General features: G+C 35.9%; 1 protein-coding gene across 1 annotated transcript in view; it reads right to left on the bottom strand.

Moving 5' to 3' along the window:
- kif19 (kinesin family member 19) overlaps positions 1-13987 on the bottom strand; it is a 47881-nt gene that overhangs the window by 11587 nt on the left and 22307 nt on the right. The window contains exons 3-6 of the mRNA XM_039665294.2: positions 5626-5736; positions 5389-5476; positions 4478-4614; positions 1340-1465 (exon numbers count right to left, since the gene is read on the bottom strand). Of these exons, the coding sequence (XP_039521228.2) occupies positions 1340-1465; positions 4478-4614; positions 5389-5476; positions 5626-5736 (462 nt within the window). The remainder of the gene's footprint in view (positions 1-1339; positions 1466-4477; positions 4615-5388; positions 5477-5625; positions 5737-13987) is intronic.

Genomic DNA, 13987 nt, shown 5'->3' with positions numbered 1-13987 from the left:
AACCAAAACTTTATTTATTTGATGAAAAATATATAGAAAAAAACATTGTGATTACAATGTAAAATAGCTATTTTCTATTTTTCGATATTTTAAAATATCATTTATTCCTGTGACTTCAAAGCTGAATTTTCAGCATTATTACTGCAGTTTTCAGAGTCACATGATCCTTAAGAAATCATCCTAATATGTTGATTTAGTGCATAATAAGAAAAAAATCTTATTATTATACATCTTGAAAGCAGTTGTGCTGCTTAATATTTTTGCACAAACCGTCAAGCATTTTCTCAGGATTTTTGGATGAATGGAAAGGATTTTTTTTGTAACATTATAAATGGCTTTTCTGTCACTTTTAATTAATTTAATGTGACTTTGATGAAAATAAATCTTACTGACCCCAGACTATTGAAATGTACTGTAACTTTAAAACATAAATATTACTTTATTAGGACCAAAGTTGAGGGTAACACATCAAAACGAACATGAATTTAATACGAAGGGTGAAACAGGTGATAGATTTATTTTCAATGAAGTAGCATAGTATATTAACTGACTTGTTTAAATACTGATGCACATATATTTTGAAGAAAGTGTCAGTCATCTTAAGGTGAAAAAAAAAATGTTTTGTTGAAAAGACCTTCAAATGGTCTATCGTTTCCTGTTTACACTTCTGGACATCGGGGTCTATACGACCCCAACAATTGATTGAGTAATAGTACAAAAAATTTTTAATCATACAAATAATATATCATTTTTTTGTTTACTTCTCATCTATTCATTAATGCTGTGTTTTTGGAAATATAAAGCACTTTTGTATCCATATACCACGCAATTCCTCAACTACACCATTAGCTTGCATATGATTTTTTTTGTTTGTTTGTTTTTACAATACATTGCATTTATGCTCTAGTATTAGACCTTCATTTCTATGTAAAATTTATGCCGGATTTTTTTTTTTTTTGACACAAAGAAAACATTTATTTTTTATTTTTTTTCACATCTCCCATTCATTTCAATGGGAAATTCAGTATGTGTATAGATAGATAATGTATGAAAAGTCACAAAATCTTATTCCACTGAGATGAAGGGAACCTTTTTTTTTATTAAGTAAAATTCGATTGGGGTCGTACAGACCCCATGACCCGATTGAGGGTTAAAAAAAATAATAAAATATATTAACATCTTATGATCCCTTTTTGTTATACGTATATGCAACAAATACATACTGTAGTTTTTTTTTTTTTTAATTAACATTCCTCAGCACTGTCTACTATATCAGTATTGACTTAAAAAGTACAACTTTTCTCAAAATGCTTGTTAAGTAACATGAGCTCTAACTAACCTCTCTTGCATTAATAGTGGAAACCTCTGTGATTCCTGCGACCTGTATCTCTCCCTTTGAGTCCTCTCTCAGGTCCAGGAACCCAGTTGATGGATTCAGTAAGTCTCTTATCATCTCATTGTAGATCTGGAACACAAGGGTAAAGACCATGCTTAGATTTCAAGATTACCACCATTGTTTATGCTTGAACAGTAATGCGTTTGACATTTACATTCATGCATCTGACAGATGCTTTTATCTGAGCTGCAAGACAGACTTGTGGCAAGCACATAAATGTCAGAATGTGCCATCTGTGACCTTTCCATTGCTAACCATGCTTTACCAGTTGACAAATGCTATAATTTGTGAAATTTGAATGGAATTACTGACACAAGACCATTGAATTATTGAACATTTAGTACACAAGAGCGGTCATGACTCATTTTCCTTAAGTGAATGGTCTGAAGTCAACTAGTTATCACATGAACATGAATTTTCATCGCCAAAGCGCTAATGTCTATTCATTTCAGAAGTAATCCAGACTTTGGAATGTTTCATACAATCAAAATCCAGACTCTGCTGCATAAAATGTCATATACTATACAGTACTTTCAGGATGCTAATGGAGAGATGAATGTTTCAGAATATTTCAATAAGCTTCATTCAACCCGGTTTAGAACAAGGCCACGTCCTGAGCGCCATCTGCGGTCGCCTCAAAAGCTCTCAAATTAACGTAATATTTCATCCCTGTCAGTGAGGTCACTGTGATGTGCCGTAAGCATGTGATAATTTTAGGGTGACGCTGATGGAATGAAAAGAAGCCATTGACAGAGTAAGAGCAGAAGACCTGCCGTAGATGTAGATGGATGGAAAGAGAGAAAAAAAGTGAAAGGATAAACCGGGAGGTCGGAACCTAAACCTCAGAAGCTGAGAATAAAAACGCGTTCTCTCCAGGGAGGCATCCCCTTGAGCATTTGGACGGCCCAAAGTAAACAGGAGTTTTAAAGTGAAGGTGTAAGAAAAGCGGAGGACAGGAGAGCATTGTGCTATTTACTGAAGGTTGCTCTTTGCCTGTGTGGACGGAGTGGTTTACTCATAGGTCTGCACATCCCAAACACCCCTTTAACCCCTTTAAAGAAAACAGTTCTCTGTGTTTATATGTGTATGCTAAGATGCTTGAGCAAGTTTGTGTGTGTGTTTGTGCATGAATTTCTATAATGTACAACCATACTACTGAAATATTTAAGCATACTGCACTTTTTTTGTACATACATTATACTTGCATAGCAGTGAAGATTATTACAGTGTCAGATACATGGTATATGTTTGTGTATGTATATTTGTTTTGAAGACAATGTGAGTTGTACCCGTGCAAAATTGCTCCCAAGGCATTGTTGTGACGTTACTAGGAATTATGAGTGATTGCCATACAGATATGTTGGGTGGTTTTAGGGTGTTGCAAGGTAGTTAAGTCAAAAGAGCTCACTCTCATGTCTATATGATATTCTGGTCTCTACATATGACTTGGGTACCTCCTTCAAAATATTTTTTTTTTCTTCCAGTTTTATCTCCCAGTGCTTCAGTTTAGACTTCAAACTCAATAGCAGTCCTGTTTTTGACAGCTGATGCATGTACAGTACATTTGAGATCACATGTTCAAGCTACAAGGAGCATCAATTCAATTCTCAATGAAAGTCTGTCCAGCAGCATTTCTATAGTGGCTGCCACTGATGCTTGAAATGTGCTATTTCTCCTTTACAATGGTAAAAGTGCAACAATATCCAAGCACACAGTGTTCAAACATCGATTCTGGTCTTTTGTAGAAGCCTAGTTGACTGTCCTTTCTCTTTTTGAACGTACTTGAGTCTTACAGTGTGTCCTAACCAGGCTAACCAACCAAGTTTCACAGCCAAAAAAACAGTCACAGTCTGTCCACATAATCAGGGCTTAACATTATATTTTTTTTTTGCTTACCAGCCACTGTGGCTAGTGGATTTCCAAAGTTACTAGCCACTCAGCATTTTCACTGGCCACAATTTTCAAATCGATACAATGGGAAAAAATGCCATATAGATATTTTTATTATCATCTCATAATTTGGCAGCAGGTATATTAGGCTGCTGTCACTTTAAGACCTGACACACAGATCCATTAAACTGACATTTTTTTTTTTTTTTTTTTTTTACATTTTTACACCCCTGTGTTTACGTGAACACTCGCCAAGACCGGCATTTTGACATTATTTTGTGTGTTTTAGACTGCTTAAGTGCAATAAGCAGCAAAACAGAGCACAATTTAGTACTGAGTGGTGTCTTTATGTGCACACTCTTAGGATGTGAGAAACTTGGAAAATAAGTATTGTTTCAGATATTTCAGTATCGATATGTATTTTTTCATAGATAAATAAATGTGACTTGACTTGACTATTAATAAATCTATACACACTACATTGCTCTTAGTTTATTACTTCAGATATTTCAAAATCCAACCCGCCAAAGTGGCTAGTAGGAGTGACTGCGTTACAAGGGAGTACTAATGTAAAGATGTGTGGCACCTGGCTAGGACACAGCGCTCGAGACAATTGTAAAACACTTGATACGTGGATCTAGGATAAATAAATACATGTAAAAAGGACCGTTAGAAGCTTGAGAGTGTGACAGGGTCATCAATAATAGATCTATTCATTATTTGGTCAGTCACATAAAAGCTTAGTGATATGTTTCTAGGCTAGCGAAGTGGGGGGGATCAAGGATGCATGCATTTGTTTTGAGTAAACTTTGAACAAATCCATCACAACTAATGGAATAAGCTTTCTCGTATCAATACAACTTCACCGTACTCAAAGACACTGAGATAGTCGCTATGCCGACAAGATTACCCCTCCCTCACGCGAACAGATCTGATAAACAGACGTACTTTCCTCATGTGTCTGGTGATTATCTTATCACATAACACTTAAGCCGTTACCCTTTTTTTATTATGTTTAAAACTGAATAAGGGCAATTTACTTTACTATCTGCATTTATTTAGCATGGCAGTAGGGTGACGGTATATTTACATGATCTGTAAAGAACCTCCAGGTGATATCAGAGCAAAAAACAACAACAAAAAGGTAAGTGGCTGCTAAAACCCTATTTGGCAACCAAATAAAGATCTCACCTCCAAGTAGGACATCGAGACGCTGTACTGCATGTCATCGCTGGTTTCTTCGATGACTTTGAACAGGTCGTTTAATGTGCGAACGTAGATACCAGGTTCTCTGTCTGTTCCCAGCATAGTGTAAGTCTTCCCACAACCTGTACACATACATATGTTCAATAGGACCACAATTTACAATCATTTAATAAATAAAATAGAATAAATATCATAAAACAGTGACCCTAATACAATGCTAAAATTGTTTAACAAAAATAAATAAATAAATAAAATGTGCTTAAACATCCAACATAGATTATTATTAATTATGTAGTGTCCTTGTGACACAGTACCTCTCTTTTCATAAATGTGAAATAACATTAGATAATTATCTTATGTTCATCAGCAGCGTGACATAAACAAGGCACAGGTGTGAGATGAGTCACAGTGAGTGAAATGATGTTTACAGGTGGCTTTTATCCCCGTCAGGCTGAGCACAGCTTTATATAACCCCTGCCACAGACAGGAACAGTCACTCCGAAGACAGATTACAGCAACACGAGTACGAGAGCCAGACCTGCTTTCCAGGAATTAACTTTAATTCAATTCAAAGGAGCATAAAAATTCTTTAATTAAGGTATTTGGGGGTGAAATATTATCTAATGATGTTTTTCGTGACAGCTGTCAGTGAGCTATGTGAACGTAATACATATAAATCATCAATTAACTATTATGTGCAATAGTTGGAATCAGTGCATGCGACTTGGTTGATCGAAGTTGCTCCTTAAAGAGGAGGAAAGAAGATCAGGGTGATAATCTGTGTGTCCTAGTCGTGTCTGTGATGTCTACTACTTTGGCCATATGGCCCCTGTGGATGTCATTTCAGTGTAAAAAATAAAAATACTACTTAGCACTAGGTATGACCTGGTACCGACCTGTGGGTCCGTAGGCAAAAACAGTGGCATTGTAGCCAGATATGAGACCTTCAATCAAGCCTTTAGTGGTGGATCTGTACACCTCGTCCTAAGGAAAATACATTTATAACATTAAAACATGTTTAACTAAGGTCATAAATGCACTTGAAGGCATTCACATATTCAATTTTGTATATACACATGCTTCAAACTGATCCACCCTTACAAACAAAACAAAAAAACACAGAACTAGCTTGCCTGTGTGGCTGTATAATCGAAGGCCACATCAAACATATAAGTCTTCTCTCTGGACCGATGAGCTCGAAGAATATCATCTGGATCTTCCATGGGGTCCATTAACACCACCATCTGAAAAGAAGGAAAAGAAAAACATGAATAAGAGTATTTTGTACATCTGGTTACATGTCTTGAGCTTTTATATGCCCTGCAGAGAGCCTACTGAGTGCATATCAAATCCATCTTGGCCTTTTATTCGCCGCCTGACAACACGGGTTACTGGTAATAACCTCATCTATCACCTCACATTAACTACTAAGTCCATTTACTTTGGTTACAGTGACACAGCGTGTCCAAAAACAGCTCATAATAGACATTTCATAATGGGTCCACATGAAAGATTCGACTAGTGTGGCTTAAAAGCAGGAGGTATAAGTGCGCCATGACAGAAGACACCAAACCTAATTTAGTTTTTAGTTTTTACATCTACATGTGGAACAAAATGTTCCTGATGGATGTCCAATGGAGCCCATGTTTGGTTTCAGATGTAACCAAAACGCTAAATCTTGAGCTCTACAGGATCTGGAAGCCAATGTTTTTAATAAGGCTCGTGAAAACACACCAATATCATTTGATGACCCGTTCAAACACACAAACACAGCGTTCTCTTTGAAGCCTTGCAATTGAAATGCAGCAGAGGAGATCTGACTTTTAAAAGAGCCAATTATAGTGGCGCACAATGCAAACACATAAAGACGCTCTCTACAAACAGAGGAAGCAGAAAAGACTGGGGTGAGGAAACGAACGATAAAAATGTGGAGAAAAGGTGAAAAGGACAAACAGACCATGCCTCATTGCATTTGTCCAATGGATTAAACAAACTGTTGATGTACTCTTTAATATTGATATCTTACAAAGTTTTTTGCAAAGAGAAATGCAGGGAGAGAGAGATACACTACCACTCATGGGTGTAGAACTTATAATATTTCACAATTGTACTGTTTATACTGGATTTTCATTTAAATAAATGCAATCTTGGTGAGCATAAGAGACTTTTCAAAACCATTAAAGGGATACTTCACTTTCTTTGGAAATAGGCTCATTTTACCACTGCCCCAGAGTTAAACAGTTGAGTTTTACCGTTTTCAAATAATTTCAGCCGATTTTCTGATATTTAGAAGAATATCAGTAAACAGACACTTTCTGGTCTCATTGACTTCCATAGTAGGGGAAAAATATACTATGGAAGTCAATGAGACGCAAAACTGTCTGGTTACTGATATTCTTCTAAATATCAGAAAATCGGCTGAAATAATTCGAAAACGGTAAAACCCAACTGTTTAACTCTGGGGGAGTTGTAAAGTGAGCCTATTTCCTAAAAAAAAAAAGTTGAGTATCCCTTTAACAAATCTTCCTGACCCCACACTTTTGGATGGTAGTGTGCACTGTGCATAAATATATATATATATATATATTTATGCACAGTGACCTGCTTTAGCTTATTGCCATGTCACTTATTGCCAAGGAAACATCTTCCAAGATTATGAATGCACATGAGTCATATAATGTGTGTGTTGATGCACTGTTTTTCCTGAGGGCTTTACTTACGAAGAATGCAGTGATCGTGCTCTAAGCCATATGGTGTTTATGTTATCTCATCATTCACACAGTGACAGCTGTAGAGTGGCAGTTTGGCCAGTCTTAATGTTCTTAAGATCCCAGTAGCAGTATAGTTTACGTGGCACGAGAGAATAATGCGCTGTAATCAGTACTGGATCACTGATCAAGTTCCACTCACCTGAAATGGTCCCTGCTCTTGATAAAAGCCAGTACTGTACACCTACTGTATGTTCTCATGTAATGTCACCACTGGATTAAGGGTCCAATGACGTTCATGTGAAAATGGTCAACAAAACAGATACCCTGAAACTTAAAGGGATAGTTACATTTTTGATACGTTTTAGCTTTCCTCAAGGGCATCCAAAGATGTAGGTGTCTTTGTTTCCGCGGTAGTTTTAAATTTTGATATTTTTAGGTCAAACCGTTCTTTTCTGTCAGTCATATAATGGAGGTCTATGGTCACCACCTCAAAGAGCATGCACAGAGAAGTCCAAATTAAACATGATTTAATGGCTCGTAAATGTAAGCTTGGAGAGGTAAAACGACATAAAACTGTTGTTCTTCGAGGTGGTGACCATAGACCTGCATTATATGACTGACAGACAAAAATGGTTTGACCTAAAAATTGATTGAACCCTTGAGGTAAGCGAAAACATACCAAAAAATAATTTCAAAGTGAACTATCCCTTTAACAGGCACATCAGATGCATTGTAGGGTCGAAACCTATTCATCTTCCACTGGTCTTTTAATTACTTTTCTCGCTAGAGTCCCTGAGTTTGTTGGTTTAATCATACCTGTGCAAATAAACCCTTTGGCAATCTACAGTATGCACCATGAGGACCAATGGAAAAGACAAGCCACTGTCAAAGAGTTCTTTCCAAAAGACGTTTGATTGCTTCTAAGCAACCATTTAATTAAGAGATAAAAGACAGAGTTGACAAGAAAACAGGAAAGTACACGTCCAGACGAGACCCAAGGCTAGGGTATGAAGTATATGAATTACCATGTAGCTGATATAAAACATGTTTTTTTTTATTTTTTTTTATATATGTGTATTATTGACCCCATTTTATATAAATTGCATTTCAAAATTCAACTGAACAAATCAACAAAACACTATCTTGTAGAGAGACGTATTTGTTGAGATCTTTAATGTCTTATTTGTCCTCCTGGATGGAAATTATATTAAATGGAGAGCAAATGGAGACTTTTTTTTCCTAAAGTCTGATGCTTCAGACCGTTAAAAAAAAAAAAATATATTTAGAAATGACTAATAACAAATAAGTAAAAATATTATATAGAAATCAATAATTATTAATAAATAAATCAAAAAATCAAAACATTTCAAAATGAGCCCACATTTATTTGATAGCTTAGTCTGTCTGTAACAATTGCCTAATTTGTTTTCATTTTACTTCTGATTTACTGTTGATTGACTCAAACTACCCCATTTATGTTTTGATCATTGTTCTGAATACGATCAGGATGTAGTATTTGACAAAAACAGGATTTTCTTAGCTTTTTTGTTCAAAATTATGCTTTTTTATGAAACTTACCAACATTGAATTTAGAACAAAATAACTAGAATACAACTTTTCTTTTTTTATGGGGAGGGTCTGTTCTTTCTTTTGATATAATGCATTTTCAGATATACAAAAAAAAAATATTCAGGGGGCCATGAAACTTGTGAACAAAATCGAAAATGCAACACCATTTTCAAAAATGCTGGTGAGGAAAGAGTTAAAAAAAAAAAAAAAAAATTGGAGATTTAAGTTTGTAAATCACAAATCATCCATTTCAAAACACAGCTTGTCTGAAAAAGCTCAAACCTTGTGAAATTGAGTCACAATGCTGGTGACTCACACAAGCCTGTCAGTGACAGATGAGAATCACTGGTCAACCATCTGAAACCAGCAGTCTGTTCTGGAGGTCTGTCCTCTCAGGACACTGCAATAAAGCAGCAATCAAAAGAGGCTTCATTAAAGGACTGGAGGTTATTCGGAAAATCCATCTTTGGTTTCCACCAGCATAAAGGACAGAGGGCATTCACCTGGCCCGACATTAACTGCTCGACTAGTCCACTGACTAATTCATACGTTCATAAAGGTGACATGAGAACTGAAAGAACCTTCAGGCATCATTACAGTGCACAATACCTTATGAAATGGCAATCAAATGACCCCCCTTTTGTTGGAGAAGGCAGCGCTAGCCATTGTAGTTGATGCTGAGCGCACTTATCTAAAACAAGCACATCTGCTCATATGAAAGGTTTCACCGAGTCGGTGCACAAAAACAAAACGAGCCATGCGTGAGTGAAGGGTGCTAAAATTAAAAGCGCAGCTTGGTTTTAAAATATTAAACGGCGTCAAAGATCAGCCAGGTCTGCGTAACAGCCTGCTAATGCACCGACATGAAATCAATTAGCAATATGGTGTTATTTAAATGAGCACAAAGAAAGGCACGGTCGTTTGGGGGGCGACAGTCCAAGTCATCCACGTGGATTGAGTAACCAATTAGCCACGGGGTGAAGAGTAGCAGCAAAGGGAGGTGAATACTGGGATCTATCCAAGTGATTAAAACACAGCAGTGGCCGTGATGTATCAGAAAGGAGGTGGGATGCTTGTGTGGGATCCTGCAGGACGGATACTAAAAATTCCTTTTCGTCACATAGACACTGGACTCACTGAACTGTTGTGACTCCCTAACCCAAAAAACTGAGGTCAGATTCAGCATACTACAAGAAAGGAGAGATTTATGTGAGAATGTTTTATACGTGAGGCTTTTGTCAATAGAAATCTTTTTTCTGTGGATGTTCAGAAAATAAATGCTTCCTATTGAGGGTATGCGGCTGACGTCACCGTCGGCCGGCCGGAGTGCCTGCAGTTACTCACAGTGAGTGGCAAAAACACTGAGCGGCTCTATATGTTTTCAGCGTGAATGCGGCAAAAAAACAAACACAACACATATAAAGTGGGAAAGAGCTTTGCGATTGACTGTACAACTAGATTTGACAAAAAATCTGAGGTATATTTTTACAAAGAAAGAGGAGCAAATGCAATTCACAGAAACAATCGTACTCCTGCAGTCAGCGAAATCATTTTGTGTCAATATGCTGAATTTAGGTGTAAAACCATACCCATATATTTTGTATTGTTATATATTAACAACTCATCAATTAGATATTCATCATTGCATATTCTGCATTATTGGATGTTTTTTAATAAACACTGACCTATAAAAAAAACCTATAGACCATTTCACAAGATGTAAACAACACTGGTCCAGAAGCACTTCCTGTTTCAGTTTGTAACTGTTTTCTTTATTTCACATGTAAAGAAAACATCTTAAAGATGTTTGTTTAACTTTTTGATTCAGTTTTAAATGTTCTGTTGGTTGTATTTCATCCCAGCTTTTATGAAGTGTTAAAAAACTGAAACAGGAAGTGCTTCTGGACCAGTGTTGTTTACATCTTTTGAAATGGTCTATAAAGTTTTAGGGCTGGACAATATGATGATATGCATCTCTTCAACATGTCTGACTAAATATTCAGAAAGCTGAAAGAGCTTTAACTCATAAAACTTGCAAAATAGTCAGCGGGAAAAAGCTTTTTAAAAAAAGAGCAGAATACCAAATTACATAATTGTACTATGTACCAAAAGTACTTCGCTGATGATGGGTTAGATGATTTCTTTTGTCCATTACTAGAAATTTGTCAGATTTACAAACAAACATAGAATAGCAACAGGAATAATGTTTAAAAGTTTAAAAAGATTTAAAGTCAAATCAATTTTATCCTGTCAAGTGACATAAAATGTGTCAATTATTCAGTAATTAATAAAAATACGCAAATAAATAGTATAGGAATTAATAAAAATAAATAGACCTTGATATATATATATATATATATATATATATATATATATATTAGGACTGTCAAACGATTGTCATCGCAATTAATCGCATCCAAAATAAAAGTTTGTGTTTACATAATGTTTGTGGGTGCACTGTGTATAATTATTTTATATATATAAATACACACTCATGCTCGTATATATTTACAAAATGTTTTCATACTGGATATTTATATATAATTTAGATTAAATATAAATATTTTATATATAAATAATATTTCTTTCTTAAATATAATGCATGTGTAATGCATGCATGTGTATATATATATATATATATATATATATATATATATATATATATATATATAAAAAATAATTATACACAGTGCACCCACATATATTATGTAAACACAAACTTTTGCTTTGGATGTGATTAATCGCGATTAATCGTTACATATATAAGTACGTATTTGCGTGCAAGCCCTACCAGTGCCACTTAGCTAAATGCATTACCTTGAAATTCACCATTACTTAAATTTGTATTCATACAGTTAAAAACTGCTGTGTCATGCACATGCTGCCATTTTTCTATATAAAATAGTCATAGAAAAGAAGCTAACTTGCTTTAGCATAGGATGGTTAACACCTTTGAGAAACTATTTTCAAAATACTACAAAATTACTCATTTTAAAGCACCATCTGCAAAATTTCCCAACGACTCCTCTTCCATTCTTCACACAAACAATTTTGCCCCACACTCAATTGTTAGAGGCAATATTGCTCAAACTAAATGATCAATGCTTTTGATGCTGATGAAACACACGGCTCAAACTGTTTTTGTGTTTAGACTGAGCAGAATAAACCCTAGGGGAGAACAGGGTGGGCCACTTAATGAATTAAACCTTCTTCTCTCTCTGACAGGAAAACAAAGGGAAGAGAGAGAAAAACAATACAGAGAAAATGAAAGAGAAAGATGAGCTACTGATTGTGCGGTTACATGAAGCCAATGATGAAGACACAGATATGACCTGTCAGATTGACCCACAATTATGCAACAACCAGAGGCAGACAGAGCGATACGATCTGTTCATATTACTGATCCAGGCATTGTGATGTGTGTAAATTCAGCCATGCTTTTTCATAAGAGAGTCTGGTTCCCCATGGCATCACCTATGGGTCCCCTCACTGATAAAGCGCTGATGTAATGCTGGCCATACAATGTTACCTTGGGAAATAAAACCCATAGCGGCAAATCCACTGAAGTCAGCCTGACTCTCACAGCTCAGAGATGAAAACGTCAGCTTTTTAAAGTGAATCTCATAAACAAAAATAAATCAAAGAAATATGGCATTTTATTTTGCTTAATGAATCAAAACCTATTGACCATGTCCATTTTATAAGAATTTTTTTTTTATTATTACATTTAATAATAAAAAAATACATTAAAACTACAAAAAAAACAAAAAACAAAACATTATTTAAATATTAAATTAAATATTATATAATTAAATACAAATATTTATATATTTTAAAATATTTTTTATTTAATTATATAATATTTTATTTAATATATATTGAATTTAATGTCTATTGACAGTGTTGTAGTACTCGAGACTCGGACTCGTCTCGGTCTCGGTCTCGAGACCATGTTTTAATGGTCTTGGTCTTGTCATGGACTTGTGTCCATTTGGACTCGGAATTGACTCGTACTCGAACATTTTTTTTTTTAGGACTCGGAATTATTCCCGAGTCCACTCGAGTTCAATTAAAAATATTTTTCATGATTATTAATGTATGTTAATAAAATATTTCTTTAAATTGATTGAAACGCCCAGTGATTGGTGATTTTCTAGTGCGCAACTGCGCATGACAAATTTTAATAAAATTACTTTTAACACCACCTACTATGTGCCTTTTTACCCTAAACTGATCATATTTTTTAAACTCTAAGTAAATTCAGTAAAAAAAAAAAAAAAGTATTTCTCTAAGTAAATAAAAGTAAATTAGGTAATCAACCCTCACTGGTCTCGGTCTCGACTCGGACTCGACTCTCTATGGACTCGGTCTCGACTCGGACTCGACCGTCTCTGGTCTCGGACTCGACTCGGACTCGACTCTCTATGGTCTCGGTGTCAACTCGGACTCGAGTGAGGTGGTCTCGACTACAACACTGTCTATTGAATGTCACGTAGGACAATATATGGTTACAGAGTGAGCACAAATGAGCTAATTCTGAGACAGCCGAGTCACATATGGTGAATGAGATCTCTGCCATCTGACAGGCTGAAGATCACTGGACAGATGTTTGTCTTTATGTGTCTCTCCATCATACACCGCTTACTGTTTGCTCATGTACCCATAGAGGTGCATGTGTGTGCATTCTGATGATAAAGCATGCATGAATGCAGCCGTGTTTGCACTGACATTATGTGTACATCTCCATCAAGATACTATGTCCCCTCCCTTTATTGTGTGGCAACCCATGACATGCTAGTTGCCGTGGCTACAGCAGGGCGGGTGCGGACCGATTCAGACACCTGTTGCTATTAGCCTGATGGAGAATGGCAGCGAGAGGGGGTATCTGTAGATGAGGGGCCTCTCTGTGAGAACACACACACACACACACACAGGCAGGGCTGTAACTCATTGTAACACAGTCACACACTCTCACACATACATTCCAGGCTATATATCATCGGCAGATGGCTATCCTGTTCCAATGGTTAGGGTTATGGGAGAATAGACCTGAGAGAAAGGAAAGAGGAGGAGAGCGGAAGAGATATGTCCTTTACTAAACATCCCTACATCTCATTCACTCTCCATTAAAACCTTTTAGATGAAAACTTCATCTAAAAATTTACATTATTTACTGACAAAACGTGTATCCTTTTATTTATTAATGTTGAATTTT

Source organism: Pimephales promelas, chromosome 17 (genome assembly GCF_988280905.1).
Source record: "Pimephales promelas chromosome 17, fPimPro1.hap1.1, whole genome shotgun sequence".
Classification (NCBI taxonomy): domain Eukaryota; kingdom Metazoa; phylum Chordata; class Actinopteri; order Cypriniformes; family Leuciscidae; genus Pimephales; species Pimephales promelas.
This window is presented reverse-complemented; position numbering and strand designations above follow the sequence as displayed.